Source organism: Platichthys flesus, chromosome 11 (assembly GCF_949316205.1).
Source record: "Platichthys flesus chromosome 11, fPlaFle2.1, whole genome shotgun sequence".
NCBI lineage: Eukaryota > Metazoa > Chordata > Actinopteri > Pleuronectiformes > Pleuronectidae > Platichthys > Platichthys flesus.
The window spans coordinates 8,695,539-8,715,092 of record NC_084955.1 but is presented as its reverse complement, the minus strand read 5'-3'; the positions used below and the strand labels follow the sequence as shown (position 1 = coordinate 8,715,092).

The 19,554-nt window shown below is 42.2% G+C and overlaps 2 protein-coding genes across 6 annotated transcripts; one reads left to right on the top strand and one right to left on the bottom strand.

Moving 5' to 3' along the window:
- Nucleotides 1–901: 901 nt before the first annotated feature.
- On the top strand, nt 902–10,921 carry cnot10 (CCR4-NOT transcription complex, subunit 10). 5 transcript variants are annotated; one of them, XM_062398832.1, is made up of 19 exons: nt 902–1,101; nt 2,632–2,723; nt 3,386–3,547; nt 3,663–3,813; nt 4,320–4,489; nt 4,619–4,702; nt 4,777–4,860; nt 4,948–5,065; nt 5,186–5,335; nt 5,685–5,887; nt 6,202–6,323; nt 6,878–7,057; nt 7,681–7,761; nt 7,881–7,994; nt 8,158–8,288; nt 8,370–8,402; nt 8,646–8,773; nt 9,666–9,741; nt 10,543–10,921. In XM_062398832.1, exons 1-19 carry the CDS (start codon nt 1,086–1,088, stop codon nt 10,683–10,685), a joined length of 2,238 nt encoding a protein of 745 aa, XP_062254816.1. In that variant the 5' UTR covers nt 902–1,085; the 3' UTR covers nt 10,686–10,921. The 5 variants fall into 5 exon arrangements, with proteins under 5 accessions (XP_062254816.1, XP_062254818.1, XP_062254817.1 ...); XM_062398834.1 differs by having other exon boundaries at nt 908–1,101; nt 4,317–4,456; XM_062398833.1 differs by having other exon boundaries at nt 908–1,101; nt 4,317–4,489; nt 8,649–8,773.
- On the bottom strand, nt 10,885–19,252 carry tcaim (T cell activation inhibitor, mitochondrial). Its single transcript, XM_062398836.1, has 10 exons — nt 18,654–19,252; nt 17,016–17,148; nt 16,311–16,461; nt 15,974–16,229; nt 15,612–15,734; nt 14,718–14,815; nt 13,526–13,617; nt 13,212–13,444; nt 12,996–13,127; nt 10,885–12,892 (listed from the first exon to the last, which is right to left on the bottom strand). Exons 1-10 carry the CDS (start codon nt 18,686–18,688, stop codon nt 12,667–12,669), a joined length of 1,479 nt encoding a protein of 492 aa, XP_062254820.1. The 5' UTR covers nt 18,689–19,252; the 3' UTR covers nt 10,885–12,666.
- Nucleotides 19,253–19,554: the final 302 nt, after the last annotated feature.

Below are 19,554 nucleotides of genomic sequence, written 5' to 3'. Positions count from 1 at the left end.
CTAACCCCTAATTAAATAAATATAAACGAATTTGACACAAAAAGGTTGCGTATTATAAGTGTATTTAAACAAAACCCACATCAATCCCACATATCCCCGTGCTCGAGCCCGCAAACCATGGCGGCCCCGTAAACATAAACACGCTATTTACACACATTCAACACATCAATATTTATTTTTATATGTTTTAATTCTATGCATCATATGGCAGGCTGCAATCTATTGAGTTCAAATAAATACCAAATGTTCTAAAATACTGTATATAGTGTTTTTATTCTTCAATCAGTTAATATAAACATCTTTGACGTTAAAGATGTTACAGAACGTAACAGCGTTATAAAACATGAAAAATAACGCCACAGTTACTTTGCTGAGTAACTAATTACTCTAACAATGTGGTAACTGAGTTACTAACTCAATTACTTTTTGGGAGAAGTAATTTGTAACTGTAACTAATTACTTTTTAGAAGTAACTTGACCAACACTGGCGCCACCTAGTGTCTTATCTGAGAAGTACAATACAGTGGGCCATAGTCCATTACATTACAATTAATTTAGCTGACGCTGTAATCCAAAGCGATTTACAATCAATGCATTCAAGGGTACCCGAGGGTACAAACCCCCGAACAATAAGAATCAAGAAAGTACATTTCTTCATAAAGCAAAACTACAAAGTGCTAAGTAAGTGCCATTTAAGTGCTACTAAATAGTTTTTTTTTTTATTTAAATTTTTTTGAGGCAGGCCGATTGAAAAAGGATGGCGGCCCGCAGATGGCCCGCGGACCGTAGTTCTGACACCCCTGATTCACAGTTTTTTTTCCAGTGGCTGTGATCATGGCAGCGGAAGGCCGATAGGGGGCGGTGTTGCCGTAAAGCGCTTCGGCAGCAATCTGTCACTAACCAGCGAAGAAGAATCTGTTTAGAGCGGACAAGACGGATTTGGCTGGAATAAATGCCTGAAACACTGGGAATTTAGTATTCATCTGTCATTTAAACGTCCCCGTCACCGGCCAGTGGACATTTAATATACTACTACCCTAATCGCGGAAGAACATTTCCGAACCGTCCTCGAAAACGACCCCAAAATGGCAGAAAATTCAGGTAAGTGTCAGTTAACGCTAGCTGGGTAGCTTGGGAGTTAGCTTGATCTCCGTGAACAGATTCGCTGGTTTTTCGTGTAGTTTGTCTGATGGATAAGCGGCGAAGTACATTGAGTAGAATCGGCCAGGAAGTTCCACAATGGGTCACAAGGTGATGTTGTGCTCCGTAGTCTCTGCGACCTTAGCTTCTCCCACACACACATACACACACAACGCCTTTCTCGCTTAGCGTTAGCTTAGCCGAGATGCATGTTGCGCGAAGACTCGTTCGGGCAAAACTTCCTGCACAAACGTCAGTTTAAGGTGTCTTGCGTATCACCCGTATATAAACGACACAAATAGCCCCAGCATCAATATCACCAGCAGTAAGATGGTGTTATCCCACAGGCGACCAATAACAGGGGGTAACGTACAGCCAGTGTTGCTGAACCTGTTCCCCGCCTCACATGTTTGCGATAATCAATAAAGCTGCTGTGAGTTGATCAAATGCAATAGACAATGAGGAGGACTATTATAGATTATGTAAAGTTCATATGTTGTATAACTGACCGTATTTTGTTCGAGGTAACAACATGTGGCTCACAGATTGTAAACCAACTGTCACGTGACGTACGTCTAGCGGTCACTTTAACGTGGGTCTCCGCCGATCGTCAAAACTGTATTGCCTGCAGTCACTGTAAACAGGTTCACACGGGGTAGAGATGGGAGGACCAATGTTGATGTATATCACAAACTGTGTTTTCGTATGCCATGGCAGTTTCTCAGTTTAAAAACAAAGGTTTGTAAAAGGAAAATCCTCTTGTGAGTGGCAAGAACACTGTTGATGAGGGTGGTAGAAGGAGAAGAATCAGACTGGGTCAAGCTGACACGAAGAAGAAAGTAATTCAACACAAACATGTGACCTCTGTGGTGAGCAGAAAGGCACAGCCTGTGAAACCTTGAGGAGACTATGTTGGGTTCAACTCATGTCAGCCAAGGACAGAGAGCTGAGGCAGCAGTCTACGCAGGCTCATCGACACCGGACAATTGAAGGCTGGATAATCTTATCTGATTATTTGTTTTTGCACACATGCTGCTTGATAAACACCACCTGATTTTACTGCATTGTCCAAATACACTCAGAGACATTGAAGCTACCACAAAATAGGTGCCGTGACGGAGGGGAGATGACGTCCCTGTATAGATCTAGTAATTCACATGTTTCCATCAGTGGACGATTGCAGAGATTTAGTGTCACAGCCTATCCGAGTGTCGTTGCTGACCATGTTCACCACTTAATCCCAATTTGCCATTTTCTACAGGCTACTTCCAGCAAGACAAGGCTCGTTGTCCCATAGCAAAAGTCATCTCAAACTAGTTTCAGAGCAAATGGAGAAACTACCCACTATTAGTATGATGTTCCTAATCAAGTAGCCACTGAGTGTTGCTGAATCACCACAGTCTGTTAACGCCTCTCGCCCCATTTGCACTTTTAACCCAATCGAATTTTATGTAAAGTTTATGTTTTTTCCCTCCTTTTCATTTTGATCAGAACAAAACGAGGCAAAACATGACAGCTCATCATCCCCTGGAATGACTGACCATGAGAAAGAAATGGCAGCCAGCGCACATGAGGCATTTTCGGTAAATCATCTCCTTTCTTTACTATCATACTCTGCACAAAAGCATTTGTGGTCTTTGCAGTAACACTCGGACATCCGTCAAAACTGCTTGGACCAGTGTGTAAGCTTAAAGGGATAGTTCACAAAAAAATGATAATTCACTCACTATACTGAGCTGCTGGAGATGCAAAATTTAGAGAAAGACAGCCAAACAATAAAAGTAGATCAAGCTTTTCTTGATCCAACATTATTAAGGTTATGGTTCCAAATATGTAAAATGTCCTAGAGTTTAATACATTTTGTTATACAAAGCAAAGTTTGACAGTTGAAAGACTGCTATACACTGACGGTGACAGGATGCAAATTGCGTTCTTGTAGATAGAATTCTCACTCTTGGATATGTTGAAAGAATCACTCAGTTCACTTGTGGTTGTACATATTTGTTACAGAGGGGCAGCTCTTCTCTCACAAGTGATCACCAATGGTCTTAGAGTTGTTTTTTAATAATGGTTTTGTGAAACAAGTCCAAGTACCACAAGGGTATTGCATGCCCATGCATGTGACTGAAGCATGGAGATTGTTTTGATTTGTGAGCCATTTCAACATTGGTGAGAAATTCTCCTGTTGCAAATCACACATCGCCAGTTACACATTTGCTGAAACAAACTTCTGTGTTCCTCACAGGCAGGGAAGTATGAGGAGTCTCTCAAACACCTTGATGCCCTGCAGGAGCTCAACAAAGAGGACTACAAGATCGCCCTGAATAAAGCTGTTGTAGAATTTTATAAAAGTGGTCAGTCGACCACAGGGACTCTGAAGCAGACCCTAATCACAATGAAGAACCAGGTAACTGCAGAATGTGTTTTTCTAATGCTGAGAGTTCCGATTCAAGCTCTAGACAAACACAAGACTCCTTCATGATGCCTTGCATATCTTCAATCGTTCTGTCTTTATCTTTTAGGTTCACACGTCAGCAGAAGATGTCGACGGTTTGGACGATGTTGAAAACAGTTTGCTGTACTATAATCAAGCCATCATCCACTACCATATGCGACAGTACTCTGAAGCCATCTTAATAGGAGAGAGGTTGTACCAGTTTCTGGAACCATTTGGTACGTTGTTGTACTTAACATGACTTTTCTTAGGTTTACTCCTTCAGTTATGCTATGGGTCAGTAGGCAGAGCTGATCATCCACTAACCACATTTCCCGGCGGTTCGATCCCAGTCTCCACCATTCCGTGTGCTGAAGTGTCTGAGACTTAAAATAAAATTGACCCCACACTGCCAGTACAGCTGTGTGATTGATGTATAATATAGAAAGATAGTTTTTGTTATTTAAACAGGTTTGATATAAATGGTAAATATCCAACATGTAAGCTATTTATTATTAAGTGTGTGGTCTTACGTTCTGGCCAAATCAGCTACCGTTTGAAGATTATAACGTGTCATTATGTCTGTGGGCGTCCATGTTTTCTAAAATCAGTCAAGAGTTGACAATCCTCTAGTGTCCAGCAGTCTAAATTATTTTCTGTGGTGCAGTTAGTCTTGGTGCCTGATAAGGGTCCATGTGTAAGACTTGAGTTTGGCATGCAGTCATTGTGTTATTTGTCCTAGAAGAGAAGTTTGCTCAGGCTGTGTGCTTCCTGCTGGTGGATCTGTACCTGCTCACCTTCCAGCCAGAGAAGGCCCTCCACCTTTTGGCTGTGCTGGATAAACTCTCTGTGCAAGGCAGCAACAAGAATGGCAAAGGAGAGGTACTCCAATGCACTACTGCATCATTAAAAAAAGTAAACTACAGTCCTACACAATCTGATTATATTTGAACATGTTATGTGTTAAAAGCTGTTTCCTTCTAAGAATGAAGTTGAATCAAGCACATTTATAAGCTGTTGAGTGAGTACTGTTCTTGATTACAGAATAACAGTTCAAACAAAGAAGGAGCCCACCAGAAAGCAGAGTTTGCAGCCATGATCGAGGCGGCCAAATCAAAGATGCACCAGGTAAGAGCTGTTAATAGCTGCTCTCTGTTTTCCTCCTGTGTGTTGACAGTGGCTGACGATTATTTCTTTTGTAGTACAAAGTGAGAGCCTACATTCAGATGAAATCTTCCAAGGCCTGTAAAAGGGAGATCAAATCCGTGATGAACACAGCAGGGAATGTGAGTCACGTTGTTTGGAAATAATGAAAAAGGTGCCTACCCTCTCCTGGTTCTCTGTCTGACCTCTGTTTCCTCCCCTCTCCCAAGTCTTCACCCTCTCTCTTCCTCAAGAGTAATTTTGAGTACCTCAGAGGAAACTACCGGAAAGCAGTGAAGCTATTGAACAGCTCCAACATTGCAGAGCATCCTGGTCCCATTAAGACAGGTGACGACCTCTGTGCCTCTCAGGATTGATGGTTTCCTTTTATGTGTGCTTTAACAATGCTTGGTTTTCACTGGAGATGTAACTAACTATTGTGCACGTGTCCTCATTTGCTTCATCCAGGTGAATGTGTTCGATGTATGTTCTGGAACAATCTGGGCTGCATTCACTTTGCCATGGGGAAACATAACCTCGGCATTTTCTACTTCAAGAAGGCGCTGCAAGAGAACGACCACACCTGTGCACAGCTGGGAGACGGCAACAATGGCCAATGTAAGCAGCTGCACTCATGTGGGATTAACAGTGGTTACAACGGATTCACATCAAAGAAACATCATGAAGCGCGATTGCAACCTAGTCTTGATAATTTCTACTATCCTACAAACAGTTATTGTTTAAATAATGATCAGAACAAAGAAATGGGTCTGTGGTTTATCCAGAGTAACACGGACATCGTTTCTCCTAAAACCTGTTGTTGAATTTGCTTTGATCACTAATGTTATCATCATTATCATAGTGTAAAGTGTGCACCTGTTTTGAACCATGCCAAGTGATAATGTATTAACCCCTGGTAATCAATAGTAACATGTCCCTTTTTTGTATTGTTACTTTTATTCTCCAGCTAAGAAGTTCACAGGTATCCCCATGTGCGCTCTACTAGCTAACAAGCGCTATGAGCTGCTCTATAACTGTGGTATTCAGCTGCTACACATCGGCAGGCCTCTGGCAGCATTTGAGTGTCTGATGGAGGCGGTGCAGGTTTACCACTCCAACCCTCGGTTGTGGTTACGGCTCGCAGAGTGCTGCATCGCTGCCAACAAAGGGGTAAGACTGAACTGATGTTGATCCTGCAGTTCAGCCTAGTTGCTTTTCTTTAATCTTATTTTATTGATTTTCCGTATTTGTTAAATATTATGTTAGTATCAAAAACTTACACTCTCTAAGGTTTGAAAAATAGAAGTAAAAAAAAGTTATGTTCTTGGTAAGTGAAATATTTTCTAATAATAATTTAGAACAGTAATTATTCATATAACACCATATGGCACCTAGTTTTCTTTATAGATTTTAGTTTAGAGTTGTAAGTGGTTTAAAGGTGAACAGAAAAATCCTACTAAGTTTTATCATATCTTTGTTTTCAGGGCTCAGAGCAGGAGAGCAAAGGTTTACCTTGTAAAAAGGGTATAGTTCAGTCTATTGTTGGACAGGGCTACCATCGCAAGATTGTCCTGGCATCCCAGTCTACCCAAAATACCATCTACAGGTCAGTGTTAACTCTGACGAGTCCACAAATCACATGACACTGAAGGGCATATCAGTTTACTGAATACAGTAATCTTTTACTTGAGTTCATATTATTTCTGTGACAGTTAATTGTACATTTTCATCAATTTTGGGAGCAAATATTCCTTGACAGAGGTCTGCGCTCTATGAGCATATTTTCTAGTTATTGTTATGACAGGATTACTACCATTGACAGAACTGGTCGATATGGTCAGGTTAGCGTATGGAATGTATCGTTTCATCATATGTATCATGATATGATAACAGGCGATGCCCACTTGTTACCTTGTTGTTATTTGTCCACATCAGACGGACCGTTATGCAATTTTCAAGTTAGGTTCTTCCCCAGTTCCAGAAGTTAGAATCCAAAATGTTTAGAGTTAGCATATCATCAAGTCTAAATTAAAGATAAATCATGTTATCACACAATATTCAAACCACAATATGTTTAACCAATGCCTGCAACATTTAATCATGCAAACGTGTTATATCTTTTACATTTATCCTTACTCTGTGTTTGTGTGTTTCATACAGTGAGGGCCAGTCAGCAGCGATACCAGTTGCCAGTATGGAGTTTGCAGCCATCTGCTTGAGGAACGCTCTGCTGCTGCTGCCTGAACATCAACAGCAGGACACCAAGACAGAGAACGGCTCCAAGAGCTTCAGTCAATCAGGAAGCACAGAGAGCGGCAGCGAGAACAGTGATGCCTGCAGGTCAGACCCATATGAATACAGAGGGCAAAGCATTCGAAAGTAGTAGAAGATCTGCAAACCTACAATCCTCTGTTAAAGTCTCCTCCTCAGTCTTGTGCTTCAAATTTCCCTATTTTGAAAAGATCCTTTAACAGAGGATGCTAGATGTGCAGATTTTGTCATTTAAAAAAATTAAATAAACTATTTAATCAGTATAATTGATGAGACACGGGATCACCTTTTTGAGTTTCATCTGTATGTTTATTCCTGTGAAAATGAACTCTTAAGAATTCTCTTAAAGAATTCAGTGTTTCTCTCCGCTAATCCAAGAACAACAATATGATAGCTTTTAAAAATGTATCAGTCTGCTCTGATTCCCACATTGAAACAGCAAACAGACATGAATTTACCAGCATAGTGTTAGTCACACAGTTATAGTGGGAGTTGTTTGACTGAATGATCAGTTCTACCTTCTGAACAAAAAGGGAGGTTTCGCTCCTTGCCACACCTTCAATTTCAGATCAGCTCCATGTCGACGGTCTCATTCGCAGATACTGTGAAGTATCTGATACAGTTTGTGACTGTACTGTATCCCAGTTGAGTTGGACATGTGTTCTGATGAATGATGTTGTTATGTTTTGTAGTGGGAAAGGTCAGGAGGCTGATAAGTTCTTATCTGCAGCTCCATCATCTCCTCTCAGAAAACAGGAAGTGGAAAATCTCAGGTAATGAGTCTTATTTCCGAGCATTTTTTCCTTTCACCACAGTTCAGCTAACACGATTCTCTATCCAGTAACACTAACTAACCTGTACGGGAAACTAATGTCAACTGTTCAATATGCAGGTGCTCCATCCTGGCATGCAGTGCGTATGTGGCATTGGCCCTGGGAGACAATCTGATGGCTCTAAATCATGCTGAGAAACTGCTGCATCAAACCAAGGTGTCTGGGTCGCTCAAGTAAGTCCTAGCCCCTGTTTTTCAAATCCAGCTGTTGGTTCACCTGCTGTCTCTCTCAGGCCGCCACTAATGACCACGCTGATGCTCATTTCAAGGGCTGATCAGCAGTGTCGTCCTCTACTCTGAACACCGACATGTTCTGGTTGTTCTTATGTGCGTTCAGGTTCCTGGGTCACCTCTATGCTGCTGAAGCCCTCATCTCATTGGACAGGATCTCAGACGCCATTGCTCATCTCAACCCAGAGAATGTCACTGACGTATCGATGGGAGTGCTGAGCAGTGAACAAGACCAAGGTCGGTGGCTTTTAAACACTACCCCAAAAAAGATAACATGTAGAGTTGTTTATTAACGTGTGGTTTGTTTCTTGTCAACAGGGACTGAGAAAGGAGATGAGCCTGTTGAGTCCTGTGAGTCTGCTTTGTTTAATCCATTAATGTATGTTTCATACTTGAAACAAACAAAAATCTCACCTATAGTAGGTTTAAATAGGAGTATTAGACATTAAAAGTACACAAGACGAAATGGATTAACTCTAATGTACACTTGCTTTCTAAATGATATCAGAGCTTCAAACCAGGACTAAAGAATAAGCAGAAATATCACAGACATAACTAAAAATGTCCCTTCATATGTGTCCTATGTGTGTACAGCAGGGAAGCAGACACCACTGTGTTACCCAAGCAGTGTGACATCAGCGCGGGCCATGATGCTCTTCAACCTGGGCAGCGCCTACTGCCTGAGGAGCGAGTATGACAAGGCCCGCAAGTGCCTGCATCAGGTAACCAAGGCTACAGCGACATAACGTATGCAGGTTCTGGAAATGTGACAATTAATTTATTCTTCCAGAGCACCTTCTGACTACCTCTGTGTATGAAATGTGCTTAATACATACAATTGCTTTGCCTTATATTAGGTAATTTGAGGTGTTCAGCTCAATGAGAAGTCCAAAACTGGCTCAACTTTTACTTAAGCTCTTCTTCAAAGGAGTCACATACCAGTCAAAACTTAATTTAAAAAGCATACACACATTTCAGTGTAATCCAGACTTACTGAGGAGATGTTAACCCTAATGTTTGTTTCAAACGAGCATCCTTACATTTGCCAAGAAATTGTGGAGCAGGTACAAGTGGACTAATGTGTTCTCTCCTTTTGGCTCTGGTTAACAGCTAAGCAGCCGAGATATTGAGGAGCTGGAGTCTTTGGTTTTCTTTGGGAGGCCTGTAAAAAGTGCAATACAGTTATTCAGTCAGATTACTCTGAAACTCTGATCTGAGTCTAAGATAACACAGAGACTTGTCACTTCTGATATAATCCAAGGAATTGGCTGACCCAGATTTTTTTTCAGCATTTCTCTTTTTGATTTTGGGCCAACTGAAAAGATTTCAGTTTTGTCCTCGTTAAGATTTGGGAAATTGGTTGCTTATCCATGTAGTTGAAAGACCATTGAGTTATAGAGTGCAGAGCGTTATCATCATTTGGCTCAGCAGCAATGTACAGTTGTGTATCATCTGTGTAACAATGAAAACAAACATAGTTCACTCTGATGTCAGTGTGTGCAGATGCAAAGTTTTGCTTTGAGCTTGGAAAACAAATCTTTCTCGTTCAAATCATTTGACAGTGAAGTATTATTTTAGAGCTCATCCAGGTGTGATTTGTGTTGTCATCATTAGGCAGCATCTATGGTGAACACCAAGGAGATTCCACCGGAAGCGATCCTGCTGGGAGTCTACTTAGAGCTACAGAACGGTGAGAACTCCATGTCCAGCCCTTCTGACTACTTGTGGTTGTTAATATTCTGCTCACGTCAGTTCTCCTTAAAAGGTTTGTCATGCTTTAATATTTCAGATCATCACACTGATTCTAATATTTGGCAGAGATAACCCAATGCTAACACACAATGCCATTACTGAAACAAATTACCAACCAAATGGCTGCTTGTTATGCCATCATTGATGGAACAATGAATTCTGCCCTCATCCTGAAAAACCTTATGGAGATCTGCTCATCAATTCATGACCTAAATCTTCCCAGGCAGTTGGGTTATTTGGCAGCAGAATGATCCAGAAGGAGAACACTCCCAAGCGCATGAGCAAGTGAAACCTCTGAGTGACAAGACCTTTAATTGGCGGTTCATGCTCAAAAACATGAGTTATAAAGGACCCACCCTTTCACCAATTTTTCTACAGAGGTGGTCGAGTAGTTTTTGTGTAATCCTGCTAAGAAACCCAACCACCTTGCCTGAGGTAATAATTACTTGACATGTTAATCATCTGGTCCTCGGTCAGGATAGAGGAGCCAATAGGTGTTGAGTGTTAATACACAAGTTTTCACCTGCATAACACTGAAGAGAGTAGTAGTATTAAATCTACATTTGGGTCATTAAGTAAGTACAGATCGGGACAGAGCTTTCAGCTACTACTGGCTTATTGGCTCTCCAACAGGTGATCTAGTCTGAGTGTGACATGCTGCTTAGTACTTTTTCCCTTCAGTATGCGAGTGAGGGGTTAGTATCAGGAGGTTATACCCTGCTCTGTGTTGTCTCCTCAGGAAACACCCAGCTGGCTCTGCAGATCATCAAACGGAACCAGCTGCTGCCCACGGCAGTCCAGAGGGTCTCGCCAGACTCCCGCAAGAAACAGGTCCAGCCCTTCCAACTGCCCTCGTCCTTTACACAAGTGCAGCGCAAATGAGCCTCCTCCTCTTCCTCTGACCCCCCGAACTGCATACACACACTAACACATCACACAACCCTATTTATGAAGCTGCTTCCCCTCAGCATCAGGAGCCGAATGAAATGGAGACTTGGCTCTGGCTGATGAGTGAAGAGTTCTGCTCCATGAACTGAGACCAGCTCACATTTTATTTCCATTTGACTAAGGAACCAGTGTGTTGTCTGAGCAATTAAAATAAATTTTATTTACTGTTAGTCGTGTGACTCTTGAATACCTCTAGTTTTGCTTGGTGAGCAGTGGAAGCCACAGTGACCACCTCCTGACAGTGATCACCCCCTCAATGCTGGATTGACCCTCTCTCTATAAATCCATATGCCAACTAGGTTGGAAAATATAATTAGATTGTCTTTTTTCTGATGAGGATTATGACATTTCTCGGACTTCAGTACACAAAACACTGGTTTACATGGCAACTCTATACATTACTCGACAAATACAGGTGGCAGATTTGGACTGTGAATCATGCAAACAATAACAGCATTAGGATGTGCAAATTACAGCATGGCCCCTAAAGCATTACATTTTACAATATACTGTGACATGTTATTGCATAAAAAAGATTGCACTGAAGAGAGGGAGCTGATGTGATTAATGATCAAATCCCAGTCCAGTGTCCTCTCCCATTAACGGGAGTCAAAATTAACAGTTTCATTTTATTAGGTCCACATTTTTCAGGTGTGAGAATTATAACCACAACAGTCGTGATGCTTTAAGTTGAAGAAGGTAAAAGATTTAAAGTCCCAGGTTACTGCTCACTACCTAGTGTCAGTAGAGGCAGCAGTGAATGAGTGGTGAAAGATGGAGCGATTTCAGACAAGGCCAGGGATCACATCTCTCCACCTCCCTGTGTTTCACTGTATTGCTTAAACACACCCGGACACAAAATAAGCATGGATCCATAGCCGAAGGACTCATACTCTACTCCAGCATCTGAAATGTCTCATGTCTGAAAAGGTTCAGTGAAGCAAGCTTGTCATACGTCTCAGTCCTGGTGAGTCCTTTCTCTACACATGACATAAAGGTGACACTACGTTCTTCATAAGGTTACATGACACAGTAGGATTGTTAATGCCTGGTTAAATGTCTTCCCATAGTCACATAAATAAGTTTCTGTTCTGATCTCTTGATGAACAATGAAGCTATGGTTTGAAACTCCCGACTTCTCATCTATCATATTCCACAGTCTGTCACTTTTCCTGTGAACAAGCACAGAGGCCTTTAGATGAAGTCAGACTCCAGGTTTATTTAAAGCAAGATATACTCATGTCAGTCGATTAGAGTAGTAACCTGGGCTTTTGTATTTAATGGTGTATTTACTTCTTCTGTTTACATATAGCTCTCTGGTAGTGTGTGTTACAGAATCGTTATTGAATTCCTTCCCAGTGCAATTCACACAGCAACAACAAATACTGACTTTCTCAGACCAAGCCTTAAACAACGTTTTAACCCCGGAGACCTAGATCCTATTAAACTTTTAATATGGTTCCGTACCGTTTGTCTTCTGGCCATTACAAGTCAAACATGGCCTATATAGATTGTCAAGTTAGTAAATAAGCAAAAGTGGAGAAAAGTACAAAAATTATATGCATTAGTATTGTTAATTGTTTCCCTTTCATGTAAAACTAATTCTAACACCCTGAGGAGTCCTAACCCCAGGTTGGGAAGTTTGACCTCTGCTGACCAACCCGATTTTCCTGTGGGGATTTTCAGCAGGAGGATAAAGTGCTTTTTATTGGACAAGCACACGGGCTTGCTTGAATGAAACACTTGAGTTTTCCCTTAACAACCATCAGATATGGCATCTGTTGTGACCTGATATCTAACAAACAGTCCTGTTCCAGATGTGTATTTGTTGTCTAAACAACATCAAACCGCTGAAACATTTCTTTCCAACTCTTGACTGAGTGATATCCTGCAGCTGGGACTGTGTCTCTTTAGCTCAGCTCTTCCAGTCCCAGGGAAGACACAGGTCCCCGTCCTGCATGACCGAGTAGAAGTGAGAGACACAGATGTGTAGGCCCTGCATGAGGGGGGAGCGCTGCTCCAGCAGCCTTTTACAGCACAGGATCATTTGACTGGAACTGACACTGGGCTCCTTGGACAGACTCCTCAGAGAAAGACTCTGAAGACACTGCTTCACCACAGCATCCTCCTCTGCCTGCAGCCTGGACAAACACAACAGCAGGGTTTAGGGGACAGGTTCCCATGATCTGGGTCAGGACCTCTCACATTGTCACCTACTGATCAGATGAAGTACATTTGACTCACTGTTTTTTGCGATTGGTGCGCATTCTGGCCTCGGCCGCGTGGCTTTGGAGGAAGACCTGCAGCTTGGGAGGGTCACAGTTGGTTGGGATGATGAACTGCCCCATCTCATGAAGACTAAGGTTAGTGCGGTCACTGTAATTGACACAAACAACAAATTAAGTAGAACGTAGACAGCAGCGACTCAAGTGTCTGAAGCATGTTAATGTTACTTCTAACTTTGCCAATGACACGTTGAGCCCCTGCAGACTTCTGGGGTGCAGGCGAAGCTGTCCAGACATCAGGCTCTTATGGAAGGTGCTGAGGGTGCTGTAATGCTCAGAGATAGGCTGAACTGGTCCCAGTCTCTCCATGTGGACTACCTGAGCACCACCCAGCAGGAGGCTGATCCTCTCCTTCAGCCAGTCTGTCTGCTGCTGCAGGCTACGATAGCTGGACAGCTGCTGAAACATCTGGAGATACAAGCAGGGGTCAGAAGACAGAGCGGAACACACAGGTAACATGTGACAGCAGAAGAGCTGTAGCTGCATTACTTTGGTCCACTGATTATGAACATCCATGGTTCCCAGCATAACGTGTCCAGAGGCGTTCATCCCTGACTGGTCAGCAAACATAACTGTGTGTCCTGGAGAGAAAGTGGAGGAGCAGATTGAAGAGGAAGTTCGCCAGAATCAGAATGAAACAGTGACTCAAAAGAGATGTGATGTCACATATAATAAACTAATAATCACTAATGAATGAAAACAGTTTCTTTCTAATAATGTTTTTACATTCATCGAAAAAAAAAGAAAATGATGTCTGCAATGAAAACTAAAATATTTAATAGCAAATCATAAAATCAAACAAAAATTGGAAATAAAACTTCACTCTCCCCCTAGTGTCTGTGTCCTTGTATTACAACACTATTGTCTTTTTAGATACGCCAACCTGCTTTCCCTTCCTCTTCTTATATTTTGTACTTAATTGGTGCGAGGGTCGATTTTTTTAACTTTAGTTCCTTCGCAAGTTGTAACCCTGCTCTCTGTCCAGAATTTTTTTATAAGTAACCAGCAAGTCATTTTTTTCTAAAAATAAATGTTCCATAAATGTATTGTAATACACAGAGTCAGCAGATTTCTGTTTCATCAGAACAGGAAACATTCTTCCTGACCGATAGTGAACTGGTTGCAAGATACAGTATGTTATTATAAATATGTCCATGTTTTACAGTTACCTGTGACCCCTGAAGAAATGAGGGGCACACTGTGGCTGAGACATTCCCATGTTACTTTTTCTCTGTGTTATGTATATTTGGAATGTGCCATGGTAACTCACATTACATGGCTATATTTCAAGCAGCCTATAATCTCTTTGTATGTAATCTCATCAGCCATATGTGCACTCAGCCGACCAGAGGGCCCTTTACACTGATGAGTGGATCAGGTAAATATTGTACAGCTTATTTACAGGTGAGCTCCAAAATACATGATAAAGTGTAAACGCATCCATTTTAAATGCTTGGAAGTACAGCACTTGAAGACACAGGGAAAGGGTGGAAATTAAAAACATATGGAGACAACTAATACAAATAAGAAGCCTAACAGAGGATCACAATGACTTGAGAAATGCATGCTTGAATATGTCAGCTGTTTGACCCTTCAAATTAGGTGAAATCATAAGCTATGGTTGGACAGACAGAACCAGGTGTAGAGACGTGGATTACTGTCCTCGACTGTGACACTGTACCTTGCAGGTGGACCAGGGCCTCTGGGCTCTGCTGTGACAGACGGCTCAGACTCTGAAGCTGACAGCATCTGTGGGCCACTCCCCAGCTGCGCTGCCACCTGTACCAGGAATCATATAGCAACATACTCAATGTCGTCTTCTTCATGATAATGTAAACAGCTTCTAACTAGTCCATGCACGGCCTTGAATTAAAGCTCAACAGTTCCAGTCAGGATAAGTGTACTATTGCCACAACTTTCACTCTTCTGTCATGTAAATGAACTCTTAGGTGAAACCAACACAATTAGGTTTTCTCTCTATTGAAAACTAAAGGGCCAGGATACTGGACCTAGAAAGATGCTGATTATTAGGAACATATGTCTTATCAGATTGATGAGACAGGTGAGTACACACATTCAGCTAGAATAGACTGTTAGAAGCTCCCACTGCACTGACTCAAACCATTTTCCATATGTTAGGAAAATTGAGTCCCGACTTTCTCTGGAGTTTGCATTTCACACATTAACATCACAGCAGGTGACTCTCTGCTCAGATGTGTTCACAACAACACGGACATCTCCAGAGTAGTCAGGGGAGAGGTGGAGCAGGAGTTGTCTTTTTTTTCTTTTTATTATTAACTTTTATTATTTTCAAATGGTGCCTGTTGAAAATGTCACACACTCCCTCACAGTGCATCCTGCGGAGGAGCTCCTGCTTGTTCTCACGTTGGCTCCTCTGAACCTACTATAGACTTTTTTTTACTAGAGGGCTGGACTGAGAAACTCTGCATAAAGTCTGGACGCTTTCACTTGGACATTTCCATTCAGCAATACAGTCCTTCTGGGGAAAGTCCAGATGATCTCTGGAGTTCAGTGGACGTCAGGAAGCAGCTTTAGTGTTGAAACAGTGCAGTACCTGATATCAGCCAGATCAAATCTGTGACACAGCTCCCTCTTCAGTCTGTTCAGCTCCTCTCTCCGAGGAAGACTAGCACTGTGCTTCTTCGTTGCTTCAGGCTCATTGTTTCTCAGCCACAAGCTGAAAGAGAAAAGGAAACATGAGGCTTCTCCTACATGACGGGCATTAACATGTGAATCATACAAAAATGTAGTTTTCATTTCATGACTTAAGTAGAATTAACCCTGCAGGATGGATGCCTCTACCAACCAGTCAAGTTTACAGTCTAAATCCATGTCCATACAAACAGACATATTATCTATGCATATTTATATGTATTATATCAATGAAGAAGTTCAGTGAAGTTCAGTCTTACTAACCTGAGTGAAGGCTCAATTTCCCTGGCCTGCTGCAGCTCCTGCTCAGGGTCCCTGAAACCAGTGAAGATGTAGTAGCTCTTATCCCATTTGATGGGTCTATAGAATGGCACACCTGCTTCACGTGGATTTTTAGACGTCTCTGCGCTTGCTCTCAGGGCTTTCATGTGCTCCACGGACAGGCTGCAGGACTTCAACACGTTGATCACTGTGCTCAAGACATCGTGTGTCTGAAGGGTGAAACTCACTGACCGGAACCCTGAGAACCAGGAGGGATATTTTTGATTTCTAAATACAGAACTTAAAAATATATAATGAGCAATGTTGACGGAAATGTTACCTGGGCCGAGGAGGTCTGGCTGCATATCACTGTTCTCTTTCGTGTCCCTGACATAAAAGGTGAGCTTCATTGGCTGAAGTGAGCGTGAGCCATGCTTCTGCAGGTTTTCCAAATAGCCATTAAGTCTCTTTAATGAGTTCTCATTCACTTCCTATAACACAAAACATGAGATGTCAGACAGGGGTGAAGCTGCCTATTCTCCCAGCTCATGATCAGAATTAGCTCGACCAGGGAGGTTACGTTTTTGCAGCAGTTCGCTTGTCCGCAGGTGGGCTTTAAAACAGCTGAATGAATTTCCACACAACTAGGTAAAAGAATGAGACATGGGCCAAGAACATGCATGAACACACGCGCACATTTACATACACACTTTTACTTCTATCTTAGTAAGGACACTCATTGGCATTCTGCACTCCCAACCCATAGGCCCTCCATCTTAACCATCACCCTAAATACCTCACCCACACCTGATTCTAACCCTAAAACAAGTCTTAACCCTCAAACTGCTCATTGGAGCCAAAATAGCCAAAATGGCCTCACTTTAGCAAAATATTTGTATTGGTTATAATAATATAAACAATAATGAAAAGTAGTCCTGAAAAATATATCTGTACAAGTACACACATACATTAAATCGTACATTTCTTCATGTCCATCTACTGATAGATTAAAAATAAAAGTTGAATCACTTCTGAACCAACATACCCGTTCTCTGGGATGTTGACCAAAGAAGTCTGGATGGACAGCAAAGTAAAACGGTCTGAGTGCGTTGACAGTATCTGCCCCCGACAGAGCTCTCTGCTGGACTAAACGAGTTGCCAAGTGTTTCCTCTCCAGCCTGCAGGGGAAACAAATTGGTGGTTAACCAATTTTATACTTCCATCCCATCTTCTTTCTCGTTCCTCTGTGGGTAAAGATTGGTTCTTGAAAGCAGATCTATTTCTCTCCATCACATCTGCTTCGTCATGCTGCCAAATCCCGACGTCACCATATTGGACAATGATCGTTCTGCCCACATTTCTCTATTCAGTTAATCCCATTGTGGTATTGTGAATTCAGTAAGTCAAAGGAGCGGTTGGTTGATTTCCTTGTGACAAAAAATTATTTTTTACAATTTAAATTCTGGTTCCACTCGATAATATATAAAGGGGACTGTTGGGCCTTGGCAGAAATATGCAATATACACACATGTTTTACTTTATTATAATAATTCATGTCACCCAAGGTCACCTTACAATACAACAGTACAGGATAAAAGATAAAAACATTAAAGATAAAAACAACATTAAAACAGAACATCAACATAAAAAATAAGTGAAGTGCACAGGGTCCAGTTATAAGGAGTATGCCAGTTTGAACAGGTGAGTTTTGAGTTGACATTTGAATGATGTGATGGAGTCTGATTGTCTTATGTGTGGGGGGAGGGAGTTCCAGAGCCTGGGTGCTGAGCAGCTGAAGGCTCGGGCACCCATGGTACTGAGGCGTGACGTGGGGATGGTTAGCAGGCCAGAAGAGGATGAGCGGAGGGTGCGGGGGGGAATGTATTCCTGAAGGAGGTCGTAGAGGTAAGTGGGGGCTAGATTGTGGAGAGCTTTATAGGTGAGGAGAAGGTTTTTGAAGTCAATGCGGTATTGTACAGGGAGCCAGTGAAGTTGGACTATTGACTATAGTGTTGTTTTGTAGGCTATACATGTTGTTAATTTGTTGACTCCCGTGGGTAGACACTTTATTATTATTTTCTGCATGACAACTTGGTATTGTCAAATTTGGTGACATTTTAACAATATTTAGGTAGAGGATTCTAAATAAGCCCATTGGGTTTTCTGCTCCCCCCTGCACAGAATAATATTACTTGACATTTTATCAGTAGAGTTTTTTCTGTACTCAATAAATCTAATCTAATATCGTAGCAGACACTAAAAGAAATTCCAATGACTTGACTTTTGATCACCACATGGCAAAATTGTTTTGGCCAAGATTAGTTCCAAAGCTGCCACACAGTGATCTGACCAACACGGCACAAGTAGTAAGCCATAGTAATATCGCATGTCAACTGAAGGTGGCTAAAGGCCTAGTTTTGTGCCATTTGGGACATATTCAACATTTAACACATGGGCCACTTTAAGATCATTGTTTTGGGATATTTGCTACTTTACAAATGGGCAGATTTAGGCTCACATCCATTCAGTCTGGGCCACAGGTGCCACCTCATGGCCTGAAGTGGCCCAGCTCGCCATCTGGGTCCCAGACACTGGTCTTCGGTGTGGAGCTGAAGTTGACACAGCTGCAGATGTAACAATGAACGTGTTTCTATCATCACACAACATCTCAGAGCAGTGTTACCTGAGGCTGCACCGCAGGAGCCAGCTCACATACATCGCTGGTGCTGCTTGTCAACAGACGAGTGAGAAACCATTGAGCTGGTCCAGTCCGTGAGCCAGGCTGCTGTCAGAGGAAGATCCATGTCACCCAGCGGCTGTGTCAGTCATTCCAGTCAGGCAGCCAGGAGGACACGACTGACTCCGCACCCGTGGCTCTAAAGTCACCACTACATCCTTTGAATGTCGCCACACTGTGTTAGCTAGCCCGTTAGCTGGCTAAATAGTGCTGGGTGTCACCGTCCCTGTGTTGACAGTTTGACAGACTCACCACAGCAGGTGTACTGAGCTCACACAGACAACAACAACAAGCAGCTCGGGGTGTCTGTGCTGTCAGGTTCAGTTCAGGGCTTCAGCCTCGTTTGACTTCTACTCAATGACAACAACAGACCATAGGTCCAGTTAGCATTTTCAGCTAGCATCAACTCAAGCTATCTGCTCTGTATGCAGGGTTATGCACAACACAGCTTATTGTCCACACCATCCACTTGTTATCAAGGCGAGTTGTTAAGTTGGAGAAGTCACTGTGCCTTCGTGATGGATCCTTACTAATGATGACCTTACTTCTTCTTCTGTTTATTCGTCCGACGAGCCAGACCGTTTCCTTTCTTCATAATTACCGCCCCCTGCTGGACTGGAGGGAGAAATTGCAGCTCTAACTAAAAATCCGGATCTGGAGGTTTTTTAATGTGATTTCATAAGAGGACTTGTCGTCCTTTTATCTATCTATCTATCCATCTATCCATCCATCTATCCATCTATCTATCTATCTATCTATCATCGATCCTCTGCCCTCAGCAGGTTAAAAAAAGAACTTAACACACTCCACTGAGCCATTCTAGTGGGAACAGGAAATTAACCAGTTG